The 23,626-nt window shown below is 39.8% G+C and overlaps 2 protein-coding genes across 2 annotated transcripts; one reads left to right on the top strand and one right to left on the bottom strand.

The window, feature by feature from the left end:
• Positions 1-3,669: 3,669 nt before the first annotated feature.
• On the bottom strand, positions 3,670-7,283 carry trappc6bl (trafficking protein particle complex subunit 6B, like). The gene is made up of 7 exons (XM_029517557.1): positions 7,227-7,283; positions 6,840-6,937; positions 6,651-6,718; positions 6,452-6,569; positions 5,957-6,040; positions 5,703-5,796; positions 3,670-5,504 (listed from the first exon to the last, which is right to left on the bottom strand). The coding sequence occupies exons 2-7, from the start codon at positions 6,933-6,935 to the stop codon at positions 5,473-5,475; spliced, it is 492 nt and encodes a 163-aa protein (XP_029373417.1). The 5' UTR covers positions 6,936-6,937; positions 7,227-7,283; the 3' UTR covers positions 3,670-5,472.
• A 336-nt stretch (positions 7,284-7,619) lies between these two features.
• bloc1s3 (biogenesis of lysosomal organelles complex-1, subunit 3) lies at positions 7,620-11,414 on the top strand. The gene is made up of 5 exons (XM_029517928.1): positions 7,620-7,645; positions 7,798-7,913; positions 8,287-8,476; positions 8,796-8,896; positions 9,317-11,414. The coding sequence occupies exons 2-5, from the start codon at positions 7,800-7,802 to the stop codon at positions 9,500-9,502; spliced, it is 591 nt and encodes a 196-aa protein (XP_029373788.1). The 5' UTR covers positions 7,620-7,645; positions 7,798-7,799; the 3' UTR covers positions 9,503-11,414.
• Positions 11,415-23,626: the final 12,212 nt, after the last annotated feature.

Raw genomic sequence — 23,626 nt, 5'->3', positions numbered from 1 at the left:
TACAGAAGAAACAAATAGGTCAACACAATTTCAAGAGCTCCCCAACTATTCAAAGGGGCTTGTATCAAGCACTAGGCTAATTTCACTCTGTAGGTGAAACGCTTCAAGAAGTGGTAAACTGAGAATTGAAACATGAGAATTACTGAACTTCCTTCCTTCCAGCCTCTGCTTGTGCTTACAATGAAATGCTGACATTTGCTTTGTCAGTCCATTGAAGTCTAGGTTTCTATAGAGACTTTTACTGTATTCCCTTAATCAAAGCAAGAGGGAAAAGTATGTCTAATGAAGTAAATCCAAACTTAAAAGGTTAAAAAATGTATATTTCATTTTAGTCACCTATTGAAATGGTTCTTGGGTGGTTACACATTATCAGATTGAAATTTTTTTTTAAAGTAAAATCAATCTGTTTGTCCAGTCACGCCTGTTCCATCCACAGCGGGACACTGGTGTGCATGTGTGTGCAGCCATGCCACTAAGATTTCATGTGGTGATAAGAAGTCTTTTGTTTGGGGTTTAATCTTGCCAATAGTGGGCGGTCACTCGTTTCCCATCACCCTCAATGCCTCAAGTGATTCCATCCTTGCTCTCTAACTTTGTCCCTTTTCTTTCTTTCAGTTAAATCTCCAAATTTCGTTCCCTGGTTCAACTCTGCATGACAGCTGAGTTGTTGTTTTTTTTTTTTTTTTGTTTTTTTTTATATAAACTGCTATGGGCTGTACAACTGAGACTTTGAGAAGCAGGAGCTTTGTCAGCACGCAAGACCCAGACAGCTCACTTTGTTCTTACTAAAGTCAGAGTTTTCATTTTCAATATCCCACAAGAGAAGATGAGATGGCAGGGCTTAAAATGCACACTCATGGCTGGCCCTCCAGGAATCTGTTTCATACACACACACACACACACACACACACACACACACCAGCTATTATCTTGTCACAGTTAACATGAGATGGGCTGGCTGGGAGTGATTAGTGGCTGTGAAGGGGTTAAAGGCGTGTGTGTGCTCGTATGGTCTGTGTGTGTGTTGTATTGTGTCTGATAGACATTCTCCCACACTCTTGCCCTGTGGGACATAGGAAAGGCAGGCAGATGGCTGTATTCAGGTCCACTGCAGGTCAACATATGGCCCCGAGAGACAGTTTGTGTTTGAGTGTGTGAGACAGAGAATCTCAGTCTTAACTATGCATGAGTGGAGGAGATTGAATAGGTAGATTTGGTGGAAGAACGTGTAATAGTGGGGGGAGGAAGAAAAAGAAATAAAAGCTGTGAAAAAGAAGTGTTGAGACAAAGAAGGGACGGTGAGAACTTACAGAGGATGAAAGTGGGCGGCATCATACAGGTTGTTAAATAAAGCACCTTGGTCCTCTGCAGATTCATTAGGAGGCACAGAGACAATATGACTGACCTTTGAAGGTTAGTTTAATCTTAAGTGTCGTATCTTGTGGTCTAATTCACTTAAATAGAACATCTAAGAAGATAAAAATTATTTGTAAGGAAACTTCAGTGGCAGTTGGCACATCTGGTATAAGCTAGCACTTAGCTTAGCCCTACCTTTTACAAGTTAGTGACTAGTGAATGCTAGCTCAGTTAGTTTTTTTTTTTTTTTTATAACTAAACACTAATTAAATGCTGAGAAATAAAATGTAAGTATATAGTTAGCTAAAGCATACTTTATTCAGGCTGCGTCTTTCTGTTAGCACACAAGCAGTGTCAAAATTGTCTATACCTGCTGATGTGCAGGTCGTAATTCAGCTGTAAAGGTTTGCCAGTACACTGAGATTTTAATTTATTTTTCTAATTTGATTTTGCGAATGAATGACTGTTTATTAACTGTCAATGATCATGAGATTTCAGATTAATCAAAGTGGTGATTTCCAACCAACTGATGAATTTAACTGAGGCGAGTTGCTTTTAGGTAATGTAAGCCAGATCAATAGACTGGCAGGTCTCACACTACAAAAAGCTTCGGCCAGTCCATGTGGACAGTGTTGTCGGATTGTAGCAAGTCATCATTTTAGGAGAATGAATGCTGATTTTACTTGCAAACCCCCACATCCTTTCTTTCTCCTAGACCCTCCTGTCCTCCTCCTCCTCCTCCTCCTCCATTCACCAGTCCCTTTTGTGAGTACCTTGGTGACATTGTGATGCAGGCTATAGCAGGAGGAAGGGGAGCAAACCCGAATAGAGCAACACAGAACAGCTGTTGCTCAACTCTCACCATCATCCCGCTGTCCCAGGTTTCCAGCTTCCCTTTCTTAATGTTTGCAAGACATTAAGGTACAGGAAACCTCTCACACCTTCCCCCAAGTCTCTTTCCACACTATAACACCTTCATCTTTTTTCTACACTGCTTCCTACTCTTCCCCCACCTCTAATAAACTTCTCTTTTCTAGCTTTCATTTTCCTCTAGCCTCCTGTAGAGGCTCTTCATTCTCAAAATCTCATTTTCCTCAGTCTCCTCCTTCACCAACTTTCTACAAGTCTACCCCCTCCCAGGCTTTCACTCTAATCCCTCTTTCTGACTTCTTTTTTCTTTCTTTGCAGAGAGGATTTGGACTAAGTGTTTAATGAGTTGCAACAAATAGGGTATAGTCAGGTGCTGCACATTTATGCACCTAACTCAATTTCCTGTTACCTTCCTTCACAGTTTTGGTACAGTTTTGTAGAAATTCCAAGAGATCATACCACCTTGTTATTATCTGAAATGCACTGTGCTGATAACCAAGATAGAGCAGAAGTCTATCTATAACCACTTATTTAAATTGTAAGCTCATTCAAGTGTTCTTGTCTTGAGGACCTGCACAATTATGGAGACGGCCCACTTCACATGCTACCCCAAAATCTAAGGCCAGAGTTAAAAATATATTAAAGGGACGTTAGAGTAATGTGGTATTGTGTGTGTATGAAGTTAGGAGACTTGAAAGTAATGTCCTTTTAAATGAATTATTTAAACTGTGCATCAGAAGCTGAGTTATTCAGAAACATAGTCCTGGGATGGAGTCAAGCTCCAAAACCACTGGATCTTATACATCCCATTGTGTAACCAATGGAAACCATCTTATTAGCCTTGACCTCCCAGCTCTATGCCAACTTTTGTAACACTAGATTTAACTTTCTGAATTTGAAAAAGCTCTTTCAGGAGCCACAGAAGCCATTTTACAAATGTTTTCAGAGACTGATTGGAACTTTGCATGATGAGAAAACTCTTCATGTGTAAAATTGGTGGAGCAACTCTATAAGACGAGGTTAAATTAATGTGCGCTCCCTCTCTGTCCTGTTACTATTTAATATCATGCATTTAACATTTTCAGTGCAGTCAGTGAACAAACACAGATGAGTTGGATGGCAATTGTTTCCCAGTTGGTGGCAAACTAATACTTTCTAAACTGTTACAATCATATCGTTAAAAGCAGAGGCAACAGAAATGACCATCACTTGAAATGATGTTAAAAGGTATGTGTAAATGTCTGTAAATGTCTCATTCATATATGACCATAATATGATGTGATCTCAATTAGTAGCTTTGGTGCAGGATTTTGCCTTCATTGTTGATGGGCAGCATTACCATTAGTGTGTTAAATATTTAGCAAAATACTGAGGCTGGGCATCATATTATGGGAAATCCAACTTCTATGGTGGTTCTATTATTTATATTGGACATTACATTGATAAAGATATAAAGACCTTTATTGTGTAAAATAGTTACACTGATACCAGAACAGACACAAAAAGAAAACTACAATGTTACATCAACTAGGGCACTAATGACAGTGGTGCCATAACAAAATCTAACTAAAATGAACATCAGGAGGGTGAACTGAACTGTCTGTTTATACTGTATCATGTCTGATGACAGATTTTACTGAAACTGGTTGGCATCATTGTGAACGAATTGATGCAAAATGCTAACTTAAAGCCTAAGACTGACCATGAATTTCTTGAAAAGGTTCAAGTTCAGTTTGACTTTCATACATAATATCTACCCTTAGATAGTAGCACCTCGTAATAAAGTGATTCATTGGGATAAAAACAAAACAAACAAAAAATGATGATGATGGATATTGAGGTGATGTTGCTGGTTGACCTGTAATATGTCATTATGGTGCACTCAACATCATGCAAACTCTCAATAGAGTTTGTCATTACATGGCACAGCCACATTAGTTCACCTCTTCTGCCACACAAACACTGGCAGATCATTGGCAAGATGAAGAGGTGATGAGAAAGAAGAGACAGCAAGACACTTAACTTAACTTAAATGTTAATTGGTGAATGAAGAAATTGGTAAAGCAGCACAAAGATAATGGCAGTTATATATGTCCCTCTGGTGGTATAAAGAGGAAAATACAGCAACCAAAGGTGGATTTCTTTTATCACTGTGCACTCCACAAAATTTTAGCAAAAATAATCACAGATCTCCCCCTTGCAGTTTTAAGCTGTTTTAGTAGACTTTATACAGAGTGAGGTGTCAATAATAAATCTAACAAAAAAAAAAAGCATGCAAACTGAGCACAAAACCTTTCAGCACACTCAAGACACATTTATACCTACTGTATAGTAGGACAATCTTATGAAAATGTTACTTAATATTACTGCTGTACAAACAACAAAAATTGGTACAACTTGGTACAAAATTAACATGTAAACCCAGTTTGGGTGGTCAGCTCAACAACATCAAAATCATACCGAGGATGAGAGTAATGTCTATGAAGTAGCTGCCATTCAAACTTCATTTGTATAAAAGCTGGGATTGGAAACTGCTTTCATGTCAAATGCAAATGCCATCTTAGTGACTCATTCTAGATTGACCTTGGAGTTAATGAACCCTGATGTAACTGACTGCCAGCATAAAAGAAACGTCCAGCTCCCAGAGGCAACATGCTACAACCTAAATATTAACCAAAATTATATTTTATCCTGGATTTTGGTGATTGTTCCATTTTTTCTTTTTCCATTTCCAATTACTTTTTAATAATAATAGCATTTTAATAGCACTCAGCAATGCAACACATTACAAATAATATTGAATGACTTTATCATTGACAATATATTCACATTACTGTATAGCCACTAACAATTAACATTTCTTTTAGCCAAAACTAGCCTAAAATGAGGGGCTGGGCTCTATTCATTTAGCTGAGAACATCACACATCACTAGGCTCAGGTGGTTAATAAACTTCAGTCATTTAAGAAAAAGAAAAAAAAAAACAACAACCCCAAACAAACAAAAAACATCCAACAAATCTGTTTTTCAGAGGAACACAAGCTCTGGCTCTGGCTCTGGCTATTCGTGTATGTCCTGCCAGGGGTCAGCAGTAACTGGCTAGTCCTTTGTGTCCCACCTGTAAGCAACAGGGTGATGTTTGATTCCCTCCATGGTTGGACTGCTCAGTAGGAGAACAGAAACTTCTCTCCACCTACCCCCTCAGGGCTCTTTTTTATTAGCACCAGGTTAAGAACAGATGATCAGGTCACAACTTCTGGATCACCACTTGGAACTTGCCTAGCAAGACACAATGGAGGAAAGGTTAAACAATTTTTTTTTTAACCTTTACTGATTTATCCAAACTTAAACTCAAAAATGAAATCAAAGACACCTCACATGACTAACGGTAATATGGCTACTATTGATAGTTTTTCAAGTTACTGCACTGTTTCTAATGGCAAATTGAATCTGGTTTAATATCTTTATAGTACTCACAGGATGGCATGGCAGAGACCTCAGCTGTAACCACACTGTCCAGACCAAGATTAGACAGAGCTCCTCTCACCATGCCACAGGAAAAAGCGAGTTGCTAAGAGAAAACATGCATATATACACATTTATTTACCTGCTTGTCAAGAAGAAAAAGTTTAAGTACCTACTTCTAATTTTCCAATTGATCCCAAGCTGACAAAATTATGATAGCCTTTGTGTGTGTGCTTGTGGGAAAGCCAGAGAGTATTTATTCTTGCCTTTGGAGCCTGATCCAGGTACTGTTTTCCATTGGAGAGCTGAGTCAGGAGAGCGAACTTGTTGTCCTGTAGTACGTAGGTACCCTGTGGTGGAAAATACACAAGGCAACCTCTATTACCACTGATTGCAAATATTGCACATGGTAGGAAATGCACTAAATAAGTTTGTTTTAACTTGAGTGTATGCACAACGTGTTTTTGTGTACAACGCTGAATGAAATAACGGATGACCTTAATTAACCAACATTAGAGTAAACTTGTTGCTTTCACAAATATGGTTTCTGCCTCACAATGATCATTCCAATTCTTGCCATTTGAAAAGATTTATGGACTGAAAGTGAGCTTGTGAGGTCAAAAATCACAGCGGCTGGAGAAATAATTGCAGTTGAGCCACATCCACCTCAACGCTACACAAACAACCAGAACTGCGCAATGCCTTAAAATATTACATTGTAAACTTTTCCATAGATTGTTCCTTTTTAAGTTTCATTTTACCTGATGGTTTGTTCGAAGATTGTCAACCTGCCTCCTGAACACCTTCGTCCAGAAGTCCTTACAAATGAACTTCATTATATCCAGCTCATCCTTAAAGCTGGGAGAGTCCTTGGTCAACCTGGAAAAGAATAAACATTATCTTAAGGCATCTGACGTGAAGATGTTGTATATGAAGGGCTATATGTTTGGGCTTGTCTACCTCTCAATGAGTCCTTGTCCCACCCTGAAGCCCATTCCCTCCAGGACAGAAACACAGACAGCTCTGTCCTGAATGGGAAAAAAATTCAAGAGGTTGATTTGGTCAGTGATCAGAAACTGTGTTTACATGCTTATATATATCCATATATGTATACTGGGATTATGTGATCGGTGCCTTCGTTGAACACACCTTGTTGTCCATCTCTCCTTTACTTGCCTGCTGCTCCTTATAAACATGGGACACGATCTCCATATGGAGAAATTCAAACAGAGTCTCGTCTGTCATCCCTGAAGAAAACCAAACAACAGCACACACAGGTGATTATACAACACGACCCAAACTAAACATCTTCATGTAACCGTGGCAGCTGTTGTTCAGCAGATTAGCGTTAGCTTGGGCTTTAGCACCAGATAGCTCAAGTGCTGTTGGCTAGCAACACTCGAGCTAGCCGTTATAACAGTTTTCTTTTTCTGTCTCTGTAAGTGAGGAATAATGAATGGAACACAAATTATCTAGTTAGTTAGTCGTAATAATTAATGAGATCAGTTTAAAGAGATCAGTTAAAATTTACAGTACCTGTCAAAGGCTATACGAAGTGTATGTGGTTCCCCTTCCTGTAATGAGCTCGATATCCACACTGGGACGCTCGGCTAATGTCCACACGGGCGGAGTTAGCGGGATTTCGTCCCAAAATCATCTTGGGGGGCGAAAAACGTTTCGGGATAAAATGTGCCACAAAACTAAGAAGTATTGCGTCAGTTAATAAAACATGTTTTCTAAGTGGAGGACAATTTAATGTCTCACCATGAGCCTGAAGGAAATCTAAAAGAAACCTAAAAGGCTTTTTTTTCGGTGTACGCTGGTACGGAGGACAAACAACACTCCTGGAGAGTTGGCGTGTCTTCCAATCGCAGTACGCTACGTCACGCATGACGCAATAGGAAAGGCAAGCAACTTCCTTGTTGCTCATGTGATTTGTGTTTTAGATTTTACAGGTTTGGCACGTTGTTGTCTTTTTGAAATGGCCGTTTATATCTAGTATTATAAATCACGCTGTAAAGTGTGACCGAGTTCAGGCAGACCTTGTATGTCGCCGTTAGCGTTATTCAGCCTCAGTAAGAGTCTCTGCTGTTGTGTTTGTGCGCAGCCATGTCCAGCAGGTACCAGATAGTGGTGCAGGGTGAGGCGTCTGAGACGGACTCTGATGATGAAGTCTACATCACCTCCCTGCCAGCACCACAAACTGCCTCAGCTGGAACCAAGGTGTGTGTGTGTGTAAGTGAGAGAGAGAGAGAGAGTGTGTGTGTGTGTGTGTGTGTGTGTGTGTGTAAGTGAGAGAGAGAGAGAGAGTGTGTGTGTGTGTGAGTGAGCAAGAGAGAGAGAGTGTGTGTGTGTGAGTGTGAGTGAGCGAGAGACAGAGAGTGAGTGAGTGAGCGAGCGAAAGAGAGAGTGTGTGTGTGTGAGTGTGAGAGAGAGAGAGAGAGAGAGAGAGAGAGAGAGAGAGAGAGTGTGTGTGTGTGTGAGTGTGAGAGTGAGTGAGCGAGCGAGAGAAAGAGTGAGTGTGAACATCAAATCCCATCCGAACTCTCCAGTTGTGATTCTATAACCCCTTTTGTCTGACCCCGTGTGCTGCCAGGTGCCTGGAGAGGCGTCAGAAACAGACAGTGAGGCTGAGGAGGGCCAGCAGACAGACCGAGCTTCGGTGCTGAGCCAGGAGAGCTCTCAGATACTCAGGAGAGACCTGCCTCCTCTCATCGTGGTCAGAGATCATCCAGATGTGCGGTCCATAGTGGAAGACAGGCCAAGCCCCACACACAAACCTCATGGTGAGGAACACAAGTCATAATTATGATAACTCATTTGTGAAAACAAATTCAACTCAAAAGTCAGCCGACAAGCTTTTGATGCCTTTAGTTCCATCTCACAGTCTTCACCCGGATATGCGATCAAATGAACATATTATTAAAACGAAAGCTCTTGTTAAAAATGTGGTCGTGTGAGTTGTGATGATAAATGATCATTCCGGTTTATTCTCAGGCAGGAATCTTCCCACTTTGTTCCCTCACTATTCTGTAATGGATCGAACAGTCGGATAAAGACAAGCTCAGTTCAGCCATTTGAACCGCCATTCTGTTCGTTTTCCAGGTGACACCCTTTTACAGCAGAAGCTGTGGGAGTCTAACAGCCGGCTGTATCATGATGTGTCACAGACCGTACAACAATTTTATGGCGGAGCTGCCAGGGAGGTATGCTGAGAATACTTATTATTACATCTAGTTTATTTTTTTTTACCCTAAATACTGTTCATACTTTACTGTTCTCAAAGCTTTTTTTTCTTTCTTTCTTTTTTTTTTTTTTACTACTGTTGTGGAATTCATTTAGAAATTGTGGTACACAAGAAAAATGGAAATAATACAGCACAGTGGAGGAAAAGGTAGCATAATATAATCGTGGATTAAATTGAAAATTGAATGGATAGACCGACAATGTCTGATAGGCAGAGCTGCATGTGAGTGATCTAAGCTCAAAATATGTGGCAGTGTACGCTAAGAATCACAGCTTTATCACTTGCAACTTAGTGGGTTTCTGAGTTTTGTGAAATTTGACAATTGTTTACTTTAGATCACAAACTTTGCGTTTCAACTGTCTGACTGTTTTTGTGTAAGGTGCGTGGTGCAACAGCTCAGCTGAATACATCGCAGGGCGCCATCATCAACGCCTCTCACAGCATAAGATTAATTCTGGATGACCTGAAGGCCGTGTCTGAGAAGATTGACATTATCACCAGCTGTCAAATACTGCCTGATATTAACATGAGTAATCCAAATAATTATACTTCTTCTGCTCCATAAAGGAAAAAATTAACATTTATATTTAAACTGAGGATTCCGACATACTTTCACTGAATATGAGAGAGTAGAACTCAAGTGTTAAAAACCAGCAGGTCGGCTTTACTTTAATGTAATATAGTGTAGTGAATATTGTTTGTATCTGTATCTGTCAGGTAATGTGTCTGGAACCCAAAGATATTTCTGTCAAGAGTTGGGTTTAAAGAAAATGAACATATTCTGTCATTTAGTTATTTATTTTAAGAGTTTGTTAAACATTTCACACAGGAATTTATTGACTATATCCAAATTGTTACCAGCAAGCCTGTGTTATTATTAATGTAACTCAGCTTAAGATAATTTATATGATTTTCTTTCTGCCCTTTTTGTGTTTTGGAAGTAGTGCTGTATCTCATAGTAGGAACTGAAATTTATTTAAAATTAATTTTATTCCCATTTGCATTAAAATCTAAGTAATTCTAAAAATACATCTAAGATATTGATGTGACTTTGAATAAAAGTAGAGATGAGTGAAAATATTTTCTAACTTGAACTTTATTGATTATAAATATAGATTTCATTTTCCAATGTTTAAAATCATCAAACAGCCAGAGAACAAAAACATACAGTATGAAACTTAAACATGCTGACTGAAGCTGTAAATCAAATAAACTTTAATATTGCAGATAGAATATCAACTGAATATTTGGCAGGTAATGATCCAGTATTTACCACCTCATAGAGAAGGGCCTCAGCTTTCATTTAAAATAATGATACTTACAAACACAACCACAGAAGTCACTCTTAATGCCAATATTATTTTATCACTAGAAGATTCTGTCCCTTCCCTCTGTCTCTTTCTGTGCAGCAATCAAAGAGCTTCATCACACTGTTCGCGGACGTGCCAAAGAGGGGTGTAGATATACACAAACACAGTTACCAACAGGTTGAGAATTGTGCCAACAACACCTACAATGCCAAGCAGGGCTCAGGGCCCGTCTTATGTCGGGTTGATTCAGAAAGTGCACTCACAGGATCATTCATTCATTGATCTTCTACTGCTTATCCCTTTCTGGGTTGCAGGGGGTGCTGCAGCCAATCCCAGCTCGCTCTGGGCGAGGGTAGTGTACACCCCGGACAGCTCGCCAGTCCATCACAGGGCCTGCACACAAAGATGAACAAACTCACACTCACGCTCAAACCTACAGACAATTTAGAGTCACCAATCAACCCAAACATTATGTCTTTGGATGGTGGGAGGAAACCAGAGTACCCAGAAAAGCCCCAAGCCCGGGAACTGAGCCCGCAACCTACTTGTTGTGGGGCAACAGCACTAACCACTATGCCACCCTCACAGGATCAGTCAGAAATAGACAATAGGAGAATGAGCAGCTAACGGCCATGTGGTCATGCTAGGAATTGCTGGATTGGTGTCTTGACATATTTCAGCCACCCGATGGCACCATCGATAAAGGCATGACATCCAAAATAACCACTATCCTCTTGTTGCATCTGTGTAAACCTAATCTATTCTGCTCCACTGTTTTCCTCCATCCGTTGTGGTGAAGTCCATATGGTAATAGGTTGAATAAATGAATCTTTAAACATAATGGGGGAACACATTTGTTTCTATTCTACTTGGCCCATTATATGGAGTTGCTCAGAGTCTCTGCACTGATTTATATGCCTTTAGAATTTGCAATATGCTAGATGTACTATATCTGTTTTATGCAATATGAAGTTTTTTATTCTACCGCTCAGTTTTGTTCTTCCTTATTTGATGTGGCTCCATCCTTTGTTGTTAGGGACACATGTGCATGCACAGTATGTTTTGTCCCACATTGAGTACATGTACATGTAATATACTGTTTTGCCTATGTGATAACAAATACACATTTGTGTTTTCATGTAGTCATTTGGCAAAACTTTTATTCAAAGTGGTTTACAATAATGGAAGAGAAATGTTAGTTAAAGATACCCTATTCTGTTCTCTCTCTCAATATAGTGATACATTTGCAGTACAGTAAAATAAAGCGTGCAACTAACAGCAGAATTTGCTTGGGAAAAAAAAAGTGATCTCTGAAATGTATCTCTCATGTTTCTCTTTCCTCTTAGTTCTGCTGGCATGCTGTTCTCCATTTCTCGCTCTTCAAACTCATAGTAAGCGCCACTTCAACTTTGATCCAGTCCAGTCCCAAAACAAATAGGTCCAAATATTCAAAGACAGGCTGGTTGCCAGGCACCACTGGTAGCTTCTGGAGTTCCAAGTCCTTTTTATCCTCTTGTCCCAGGGCCCCAGAGACCCAGAGGTCTGTAATAAAAGAGATAGATAGGGATGCTATTTCGTGCTGTGGCTCTAAAGGCACAGAGTGTTACACAAGGCCAAGAGGCTGCTCAGCTAGCCAACCACTATTTCTGTGTGAGGTCATAAAGAGCTGGTCTGCAGCTGCCTCTGTGCATGTCCAGTATGTTACTGAGGGAGTGAAGAGGCCTCAAATACATAGTGGTGATGTCACTAGTGCCCACTTATTTGTCTGTGTGAGTGTGTGTGCACGCAAATGTGAGTGTGTATTTTCCCGAATTCAAAAGTTACGTGTGTGTTTATGTGGAGACATTTTGAAAAACATTTAAGAAGAAAAATAGTAATTTAAAAGGCATTTTATGCCCAACTGCTCCCGTTTACTTCAGGGAATTTGTTTCCCTGTTCAGCTTAAAATGATTAATCTGAAATGAACTGAAACAACCCAGTTTGGTTCTGTGTTGAATCCCATCCATCATGTTTAAAGTAGAAAGTGGAGCATAGTTTGCCACTGGAGAGCCTTGATTTCAGGGATCCACTGAAGCTTCATTATAGGAAGTGCTGAGGGGCAGAGGTGAAGTGTTTGTTAGCATTATTGTGAAGCTCCTACAGGCCATTTGTCATCTAAGAGCGCTGGCTTTGTCCAGACAAATGATCATTTGACTTAATTGGCTCATAAAATATTTAGAAAACATACAATTTACCCTCAGAAGAAAAAAAAGAAAAAAGATAATGTCTGGCAAGTGTTGCCCAGAGCTGAAGAGTCTTGTTGATAATTTTACAGGTGCATTCCCTCATTGCTGTAAAATGCATGCTATCAAATTATGACAAAGCTTTGCGGTTCACAATTTTGAAAATGATAAATCATCTTCAGCATAAAAATTAGTATGAAAATTCACTGTGTGAATGTTTGGTCAGAGCTCACCTTTGTCTTTGCCCTCCTCCAAGTACACCATGTGATTAATACATCGATCAGGGCCTCCCATGGGACGCAGGCAACATAAGTATAACAGGACACCAGAGATACGAGAAAGTACTGAAACCTTCATTTGAGGAACTCGCTTTTAAGCTAAAGAAGCAATTTCTGCATCCCCAGATATCTATTATTTCTGTTTGTGTTTATGCTTGTGTGTGTGTGAGTGTGTACACTGCTTCCCTCAGTCTCAGCTGTGCTGACTGAACTCCAGGCTTTGAGCGATACGTGACTGTTGTTTAGAATAAAAGCCAACACTGTAAACACCTTCACCCCTGAAGTATCAATCATTGGAAAAGTAAAGCAACACCGTGCTGATGATTACGGTGATGACTGTCATGTCTTCATGTCCCTCCAATCAATTCTAATCATTCAGAAGCTCTCTTCATGGTTGGATGCATGTTATGCATATGCAGCTCTGTTCTTTTTCTAGAAGAAAAAAAAAAAAACCCTCAACATCTTGATTGCCAAATATCAATATTAACAAATATTGATATTGATATTGATGGCCTGTAAATATGAAGCAGTTAACCTTGTTCCTTTTATTAGTAATTAATCTCATTTTAACTTTTGAACTCAAGTGCTGTTTTAAATGTCAATTAGTAAGGAAGTCGCATTAAATTATACGATGTGCTACAAAAATAATTCCACATTAAATAGCAGGACTTTTATGTTAACTTTTCAGGAATAAATGTGTTTCTTAATAATATTAATGTTACTTATGATTCGTTTCTAGTTTACTACTGGACCCTTGGAAAAAAAAAATAAGTGGTGTAATCATGGAAAAGTAAATGATATGACATCATACTAGTTTCTTGATTTCTCTCAGTGGGAATTTGATGCCAATGACTTTGATCTTTCCAGACACACTGTAGATTGTGCATTAAACAGAGATGGAGGTGCAGCCAGAGGAGCATGAGAAAAAAATGAAGTGACTCAGTGAGTATTTTCCTTCAAGGCTGGGTGAACTTCTGAGGGAATTGTTACACTCAACAGGCAAGTAGGACATTATATTACTGTTTACATAAAACATCTTTCCTTGTTCCACTGACAGTGGCTTGAGGCCCGGAGTCAGGAATGAGGTTCATGCTTGAGCTGGCAAACTAACTAAGGACTAAAATAGGAACATAGCAAACGATGGACCTAGGCGCTGAGGGTGGACCATAAATGTTTGCAGCAGAAAGAGTGCAGAGGTAAGGGAGAATAGAGAGGCAAGTGACACTAGATTATTAAATCATGCTATGTCATATATAGATATATACTGTGTGTGTGTGTGTGTGTTTGGGAGATCTATACTGGAGACTATAGGCCGATGTGCAGGAGTCTCTTTGTGTGTGTGTGTGTGTGTGTGTGCGCGCGGACGGCAGCCACCCATATTAGCCAGGTCAGTGACTGTCTCATGGGGTGCCGGAGGACACACTGTTAGTTTATCTGGCTGGCTGAACATGGCTGCACCCAACAGCACAGGTCTGCCAGAGCAGCTATACTACTTACAAAAAGAGCTCTGCTTTGTGGGTGATGACCTTGTTTTCATTCGGCTAGTGCGTCCAAGACAACATGGTATTAGGATGCATCCCACTGACAAGGCAGAAAAACAAACAGGGGGTGAAACTCTCAGAGGGGCTAAAGGGAGCAGCAGCATCCACTCATGTTGAATCTTGCTGATAAAAAGGGAAGCTGTGACTATATTACTAAACAAATTTTATGCCCTCAATTGAGTAATTCCAACTAATGAAATTAGTTGTCCCAATAGATTGCAACAGAGTTTGGAGGAGTTAGGATGAACACTCGGCTTCATTATCTCGTCAGCCGAAAGGAATCACTGATATGTTTTTAAAACAGCATGATAAAATCCACACAGTAAATTTTTTACACATTATGGAATCCAAAATAAATATTATGTGGCCACTGGCATTTGTTTAATGGCATGTGGATCTAAACAAAGACGAAATTATTACACCCAAACAAACAGAAACACCTCAAAATCAGACTCCAATTTTATATTTACACTTATTTGGTCGGCACATTCGGATTTCTTTTCACATTCGCAGCTTTAAAAACCAGCAAAACCCTTTGAAAGAGGTGTTTTAAATTTTTTATTGCCTTTACTATTTTTATACACTATATATAAACATTACATGAAAGTACACCAGATCTCACAGCGTTTGTTCAATGGTTACTCTCGGGGATTGCGACAAACTGTTTTTGTTGTGTTTTTTCTAAATCAGCTTCATGTCTCAGAAATGGCCACATTGATTTTCACATCATTCTAGAGTATATAGTTTCTCTCCTTAATAGCAATATTACTTAATCTCTTGCTCATCGAGGTCAATGTTTTCAGCGCAGCAGTAATTATAGACATTTGTCTTTTCAAGTCTACAGTTTGCTTGAATAGTACTGTCCTGGAATCAAAGTCACTGAATAATTACTGGCATACAGAACTTTCTGCCAGGTGGAAGGGATTTCTGATACCTGGCAGTTTCTTGAATCAGCGCACCTGTCTGCTCTGGAAATAGCTGGCTGTTAAATGAAAACTGACAGTCTGTGGCCGACGTGCCCTTGCAGGTTAAAAATCAATTCATCTCATGAATCATAAAAATAAGTTTTGAATCTGTCTCTCAATCTCAGGACACACATTGGCCTGTCTTGGAAAGGTATTTGCTTGCTTTCAGTGTTTTGTGTTAACTATTCATGCCTATGACTGGGGTCAGGAGTTCCAGGGTGGCCTTTATGCCCCTGTTTTTTCTCTGTTCCCCTTAACATAATGTTCATGCACATGAACTTAATAAAAAACAAAACAAAACAGGCGAACAAGCATCAAATAAATAATTAACTATCACAAGCTTCATGTGTGTGCGAATGAGAGACAGCAGATGGTCATGACTCGCCCTGTAGGCTCTCTCCTCCCTCATTGGTCTGTGCGGCAGTGGGCCTGCAACGTTAACTGGTATTCACCAAAACCCTGAGCTGCGCACAGAATGCACAGAAAGATAACCTATTGAACTTCTTAAAAAAGGCCAAAAACTGTTAGGTTCTTTCCTGACCGCGGCTACAGAAAACCGTCTCATCGATCAACATTGTTTCATTTATTTCTTCATGGTGAAAAAAAAAAAACATAGATTTAACGTCTCACCATTGGCTGTATAAGATGTGTCACTATGTCTCATAGAGGCATTCATGTTCTTCATGCACTACATTTACATCTGTAATAGTTTGGCACAAACATTTAGAAAGATTAAAAATTTTAATATTGGCACAAAATAAATGTCTTTCAGTTGTTTCAGTCCAAAAATATTAGCTTTAATGGTGGCCTTTGAAAACCTACAAACTGGTATCATTTTAAAGTTTTCCATTGTCTGCCAGTGATTAGTGAATCATTTACTGATGCGTCAATCAATTGAAAAAGGGCAATACGTTCTTCTTTTTAATGTATACCAGTTTGTGTAAAATCCGTTTTCAAGGTGGCATATTATAATCACTAAATAAATGGTCATGTCTGTCTCATTTTCTACTCACTCGTGGAGCTTCAGTAAAGGATTTATCAACCGTTAATAAAACCATTACTCACTACTTTTAAATCCTTTTAAAACTGTACCTAATTACAAATGAATTAACTGCAGTCAAATTGTAACCGTAGTGCTGTTACTAATGGCTTCTGACTTCTCTGCTAAAGGTTTCCTCTTTAGAAAGTGTTACCAAAATACCTTTTCCAGTATCTAAGTAAACCTGAGCGTATCCCTGTTCATTTAGTTTTTGCTAATGTCAAGTAGACCAAAAATATAAAGGATATTCAAATGTGTTTCTGCACAGCTCTGACTGCCGCTGTGTGACAGCAGATGTCTGGTGAGCCAAAGGTGGCTCGTGCAGTGCGGTGGCACACTCTTGAAGTAGATTTAGCTCAACCAACGCCGCTGTACAGTTATCAGATGTGACAGGAAGTAAATGTACAACTCACATAGATGTCAGCATGCTAAGTGTCAACTCTCCAGATGTGTGCTGAAAGATGGTAGAAAATTCAACTCCTGATGCTGGAATGTGTGTGTGTACACATTTGTTTTGTTTTGTTTTTTTGTTGTTTGTTTGTTTGTTTGTTTGTTGCTTTTCTCTTGGTGAGAATCAGTTTTAAGTGTGAGTGAAGACATTTTTGGAAAGTGACATTTTGGTTTGTTAAAGAGCAGCTATGATAACACTGTGATTGCTGACATCTCAGAGCACATTGCTACAAGTAAGGGCAGTGGACAGTTAACCTTCATGTTAGATTATGGATGTACATAGTATGCATATACATACACACACACGTATTTATATATATATATATATAAATCCTGGCCACTCTATAGCCAAATGTTCTTGGATATTTACTACTATTTTTGTTAATGATTACTAACACAACCAAAAGCTAAATTGCTGAGATTCCAATTAAGCCCATGTCAGTGCGGAACATATAATGTTTTTATATGCAAGTAATAAACTGTGCCCGATAAAAAAAAAAAAGTTAATTGGGCTTCACAGGCAATTGATGTTTCAACCTTTTCATTTTTTCCTCTTTCAGTTTGGGGAGGGAAAATGTGGGCACATGTTTGCCCAGCGTTTTGCAGTTATGGCCATGGAAATACTTGTCTGCACCTTCTACACTCTGGTCAGGACAACCGTATATATTTTAGTTTATATTAATCTCACACATTTTCCAACACGGCCTCCCTGACTTTTCAGGTTACCTTGAGAACAAACCACTCAATTATAAACTGACACTAAAATTAAGAGTATATATACACAATGTAACAAGGACTCTTATAATGCAATAATTATCAAAACCTCAGTACATATTCACACAAGCAAACATGTAAAATTTCAGTGATCTAAGTGAGCAGACAGATTTTCTGGTCTTTCATTTTGGGAGACAAACTTGTTCTGGCGGCCCTGTTTGTTCTGCCTCTCCCAGATTCTCTGACTGATGGTGTATGAAATGAAATCATTTTCACATGTTTGGATGTGTTTATATATAAAAGTATTGTGCTATGTGAAAGGACAGCAGAGATTCATGTGGGTCCTCTCAGTACTATGTCTTTTCTGGCTTTAGCTTGCTGGTGGAGAAGAGAATGAGGAGGATGATGTGTAGATTCATGCCAGTCCTTTCTGCTCGCTTGTCAACTACATTTAGGCTTGTGCTTCCATTAGAGACACAGTGCTTACATTTAAAACCACATCCACAGTGACATGCAGCTCCCGTGAAAACGTTGTAACCAAATCCCAGAGAGACTTTTGTGCCTTCACGGGTTTTGAGACAGACGGTGAGGTCTTGTGCAGAGGTTTTATGTCCTCTGTTGTCAGACAATCCATACTGCCTCCCCCTGATTACTCTGTTACTGTTGCGCTCCTTTTTGCTGCGACGTGAAAGTGCCCCGTCTTGATTCGTGTGACATTGTCTCAGCTTCACGCGTTGCTGCTCTGTGGCCGGCTTACAGAAACGCAACACCAGAAAACAGAGCGTTATTCTCTGGTGCCAGCCGTCCACAGAGGGATATCTGCTGATGCACGGAGCTTCAGCACAGTCCAAAACATCAACATCAGCTACTTTCATGTCACGTGTTTTCAACATTAATGAGCACGTAGAACTGGCAGAATTACTAAAAAGATGGCAGTCTTTACATTAGTTATTTTGGTCAAAGCGTGATAAAAAGCTCTTGATTATAGCAAGCTTGAGTAAACATCTGACGATGCACATAAGTGAGGGAGTACTGTATGTACAAAAACACTAACCGTAGAAGACAATTGACCACAATAATAATTTTGTAAAGCATATTTCTTTTATAAACCAGTCTTCAAACAAAACTTTTCTTCCTTTCTTAAGCTTCCTGCATTCGTCCTTCCGCCATCTGTTCCTTGATTTCCCACTGTTATTACAACATGACTATATTTTTAGGCACTGAAATCTGCCATGAATAAAATAAAATCCCCAAATAAGTTGTGATTCAGCCTGTGTAAGGTATCATACCCACAGGTGAGGTTGAAGACTGTACTCTGTTGCACAGTATGATCACTGGAAGCCTCTGGCTGCGTGCGGCGTGGCGAGCCATCTCATAGCTGATAAGGTGTGCAGGTAATCACTTCAGATGGAGGTGTATATGTAGACAAAGACAAGCAGCAGGAGGTTCAGTGCAATGCCGATGACTCCTAGCACAGCCAGGAATCTCTCCTCCTGTGTGCTGAGAGATGGACTCATTAGGTCCATGTAAAACCTTCTCAGTTACTCCACTTACTACAAACACCGATATTTGATGTGTGATCGGCTGTGTATGAGGACTGATGCTTTAGGACAGTAGATGTAACAGTAGTTAATCCTAACGGCCCCTCTCTTGTAAATTTGGTCCCTTTATGTAGTTTTAGCAGTCTGTTTGCTCCCTATTTACCAATATGATCAAGTGAAGACACAGTTCTATGCTTGTCAGGCTGTTTGGCAGTGATTATATCTTAAAACCCGCGGATAGATAAAAGCAACAGAAACAGACTGTCACAGTTATGACACAAAAGGCAAACGCAGCACAGTCATGAGCACCATCAAACGAAAGAGCTCGACTCTAACTGTCTAAGCAGTCAGAGGAATACTACACCACTGTCATGCATTAGTATTATTACACACAATTATAGCCAATAGCAGACTGGACACACCACCAGCAGTCATTTCATATGGGTTTAGGAAACAAATTGTAAAAAGTAGCTCCTATTAAGTCAACAAAGTGGAGCTGACTTTAGAAAAATACAGGTATGGATAAATATGGCTACCATCCAGCTGAACACACCGCAGATGATCATCACATCTCAGTGCTTACTCTAAGATCAAACCCTCCAGATGTATAAATACTTAAAGAGGATCGTGGGCGTTTCTGTAGTCAAGTTTAGGGCACTTCCAATAGAACAACAGCCTTAGGTGACGGAGGTGTAGATGTAGACAAATATGACCACTAAAAGATTGAGGATGGTTCCGATGATGCCCAGCACGGCTAATATTCTCTCCTCGCGATCGTTGGTGGAGTCGTCCTCTCTTGCATGAGCGCTGCAGACATAGCGGCTGCCGGGGACCATGGTTACCATCACAGAACCCCACCCCCATAGGGCGCGACGCCTGGCATGGAGAGGCAAAGGGAAAAAGGGAAGGACAGAGAAAGGAACAGATTAACATTGTCAATGAAAATGGTCCTTCATCCTTTAATTTACTGTGGATACTTAATATTAAACAGAGAAGGCTAAAAAGTTCAAAGCAGGTACAGAACGAAATGGGTTTTTGGTTTCGTGTGATGTCTGGCCTATATCTGCACCAAAAGCATCAAAACTTTCTCTCTCTTCTACCTCCCCTCATTCTCCAAGATCTCACTGCCCTCCCTTTTGGCCTATATCTTGTTTTCTATCTTCAGACTCTTCCTCTGCTCTTGTTCTTACCACTCACCCCCCTTCGCTACCCGTTTCTTTTCCTTCCCTCACATTTTCTCACTTCGTTCATGTCCCTTGGCTTCAAACCGAGTCCAGCACGTCTATTGCAATGCCAGAAAGATGTAATCTTTTTATGTTGTGTGCATTGTTCAGACCTTCTCATGTTCATCTTGTCTTTCTTTATCATGCTCTCCTTCCCTTCTTTTATCATTCTACCAGAGGACACCCCATCTCCCATTTCTTCACAATTCTTATAATTTTCACAACATTTCAATTACAGTTATAATTCTTCAAAATCCCATTTGACTATGATATTCATTATACTTCTTTTCCTTTCTTTCACTTCACCCATCTAGCCTTCTTCATTTTCCTCTGTCACTGAGCATTACTGCTGATGTGAGATCAATGGTGTCTGTTAAAACTGAATAAAGTCGGCTGCTCATGGGGGAATTATCTGTGGTCCTCAGAGACAGTTTGGGAGCACTGAGAGAACGGGAGGTTAGGTTGAGGACAGTCAGTGCAAGTGTGTGTATTTATATCTGTGTGTGACAGTTAAGATTTCCACAGCGACGAAATGACCGTAATTAGGTCCACAGGTCAATTACCCCATCCAATTTGGCCAATAATTCATCACCTTCCAATAAAAGTATGTGCTGAAATAGAACGAAGAGGAGATTCAGTTTTATGATGTGTTATTGCAGGCAATCAATCACAACCTCTCTCCGATGATGTGTGAAAACTGCAGACGTGCATAAATGTTAACACTGAATGGATTCATCCTCAAAAGTCTCCCTTTTCCTTCACACCTCCAGCAACCACCACTGACAGCAGGGGTAGTTTTCACCTTGTGTGTGTGTGTGTGGGGGGGGGGGGGGTTCTGTGGTTTCTGTAAGAGAAACCACTCTGGCAGGTGCTGTCTGTCTGTGGACACATTCATGCCCCATTCTTTGAAGATACAGCCAACGACACCTTCCAGGTGTGTAGCTGGGATCCAACTGAAGGCTGAATTCCACAGTGAGGCTAACAGATGTATGGTGGCGACTTGTTAAGTCGAAACAGCGACGTGTTCACTGTTGTTGTGACTGATGCGATCCCTTCACAGGATGGTCTCTAGTTGTTCTATCGTTGTATTGAGTTGGTGTGCTGAGGAAACAGCAGGACATCCAGCAGCTGTTGAGGCAGCCCAGGGGTGTGTGGGTACGTGGAGTTAGGACTGGGACACGGTGGGGTTTTTTTTTTTTTTTTGGATGCAGCTCAGCCACTCAGCAGTGTAACTTGATTATTTCCACCCGAATTAGATGAAATGCATGGCACACCTCTGTGCTGCGTGGCAAACAGTGTTAAACTAACTGTACAAATGGACAGCAGCAGCTGTGGAAGAAAACAGCTCCTGTTTGAGTATCTCTAATTTTACTAATTGGAAACCACATTAAACTGAGTCTTTGGTTGCCACTAAATTTGCAGGAGAATGTTACATGCTATCACTTTTCCAAGTTTTTTTTATTTGTAAGATGTCAGTAATGTTTTTTTAGCATGATAAAACTTTTTCCTCTACCTTTCATTGTCCTTATTTGAACCTTGATTACGTAACACAGACTCAACATCTAGGAATACTATTATTTCTGATTATTCACTAACTGTTTCCATGTCCTCCCTCATTATCGTCATTTTAAGTCCGGTGACTATCAAAATTATACAGCAATCTGAAACAATTTTGTTCCCTCTTTGTTTGCATGCATGTTCAATCGTGTATTCCTCTAGGCAGGCAAAACATTTCCATTTCAATATCTTAATAATGCGTGTGCGTGAACATTTTGAATGTACATGCACTGTATGTGCATGTGTTTGCTCGACAAAGAAGAAGAGTAACACAATGCTACAGGCTTATATCCCCATCTACAAATAATGGACAAGCATGGTTGTGAACATATAATACATGCTGCATATTGTATATTCAGTTTCATCACTACAATATTCTACTCAACATCCAAAATCTTCAAATTATTATTCCAATATTCATTCATTAATTTCTCTTACACTCCTTTCTCTTCCTTTCCTCTTTTCAAGTGCATGTTTAATATACCGCAGCAACTCAAGCAAATCAGTTCAGATTAATATTTCAGCGTATCTGTGCTCTTTCACTCAGCTCACTGTCCAAATGTACATCTCTGCCCAAATAAACTTGTTTTGCTTCAGGAAAACATGGGATTAAAGTAACTTTAAAGAGCTCATGATTACAGATGTTGCTAGACTTGTTTTGATCAAGTAAAACGCATAAAGTGTTGAGAAATGCAGCCCTGACCACTGAGCAATGCAAGACAGCCCCATGAAACTCATGAATAATATTCACCATAATTAGTGCAGATAGCTGCTCTGCTTATTTTGCTGCCAAATTAATTTATGTAGAGTGTGATGTAAATTCCCTAATGAAGGTCCATCTGTGTGTTACTGTAGAAGTTTGAGAGGTTGCACTGTAAATTCCTCTCAATGTAATCTCAGGGAAATATCTAAAATGGAAATGAGAGCGTGTGGGATGCATATTTTGAAGTGCACACAGCAAAGAGGGCATCATTAACTAAAACAATATGACTGAGGGCCTCTTTTTTTTTTTTTTTTTTTTTTTTTTAGAAATAATTGGGAGCAGTTACACAACCACTGCTTCCTTAACACAAATGTTTAATTTGAGGTTTCATTAGGAGGAATTCAATGGGTGCAGTATTTTGGAGGGCTGTGCCATCCCTGGGTGACACTAAAAAATAGCCTGATCAGGATTTATCTTACTTTGGATGGCTGAATTATTAAATGAGGAACATGTTTCTAAGTCTTACAAATATAGCAATAAGCCATGTGGGAATTACATTAATCGTTAACTTCTGGAAGGATAAATAAATGCAGTTTCTGTTGTTTGGCCAAATGGATGAATAGATGGACGGACTCATAGATGGATACACAGACAAAATGCCTAAATAATGCTCTGTTTTCCCCTTTGAGCGAAAACAGAGCATCATCTTAAAAACACACGGACTGTTCCATCACAAAGATTACTCTAAAAGCTGTTGCAACAAGGACGGATGGATTCTTGCTGGATGGAAGAACAGATGGATGAAAAATGAAAAATTTAGATGCCTGGGGAGGACAGTGTGTGAGTGTGTGCTTTTGGATATTTGGATTTGGATATGTGAAAGTCACAGAACAGCAACCTTTTTCTGCTTCATGCCTTAATGGTCCTTGTTCTGATCTTTGCCTGAACCGTTAGCCAAATGTCGACTAGACCAGTCTGCATACTTAATTGGACATGGAGACATTCACACACATTCTCATGTGTGTGCTCATCTCTCGTGTGAAACTTCAGTTTGTACCTCTAATCTCAATACCCACTTGAATCCAGGGATGGTTGATTTGAATCTTGTGATTAATGCTTTCACATGGAAAAATAATACAGCGGTGC

The sequence above is a fragment of the Echeneis naucrates genome, chromosome 13 (assembly GCF_900963305.1).
Source record: "Echeneis naucrates chromosome 13, fEcheNa1.1, whole genome shotgun sequence".
NCBI lineage: Eukaryota > Metazoa > Chordata > Actinopteri > Carangiformes > Echeneidae > Echeneis > Echeneis naucrates.
Note: the sequence above shows the minus strand (reverse complement) of the source record. Positions and strands in the feature narration are given on the sequence as shown.

What these genes read in the sequence shown, in the direction of transcription:
- trappc6bl (XM_029517557.1), bottom strand. Translation starts at nt 6,935, where the DNA reads ATGACAGACGAGACTCTGTTTGAATTTCTCCATATGGAGATCGTGTCC. An exon ending in GGACAAGGACTCATTGAGAG is followed by an intron (nt 6,570 to 6,650) that starts GTAGACAAGCCC and finishes ATTCTTTTCCAG; the next exon opens with GTTGACCAAGGACTCTCCCA. An exon ending in GGTCTCTGCCATGCCATCCT is followed by an intron (nt 5,505 to 5,702) that starts GTGAGTACTATA and finishes GTGTCTTGCTAG; the next exon opens with GCAAGTTCCAAGTGGTGATC.
- bloc1s3 (XM_029517928.1), top strand. Translation starts at nt 7,800, where the DNA reads ATGTCCAGCAGGTACCAGATAGTGGTGCAGGGTGAGGCGTCTGAGACG. An exon ending in CTGCCTCAGCTGGAACCAAG is followed by an intron (nt 7,914 to 8,286) that starts GTGTGTGTGTGT and finishes GTGTGCTGCCAG; the next exon opens with GTGCCTGGAGAGGCGTCAGA. An exon ending in CCCCACACACAAACCTCATG is followed by an intron (nt 8,477 to 8,795) that starts GTGAGGAACACA and finishes TTCGTTTTCCAG; the next exon opens with GTGACACCCTTTTACAGCAG.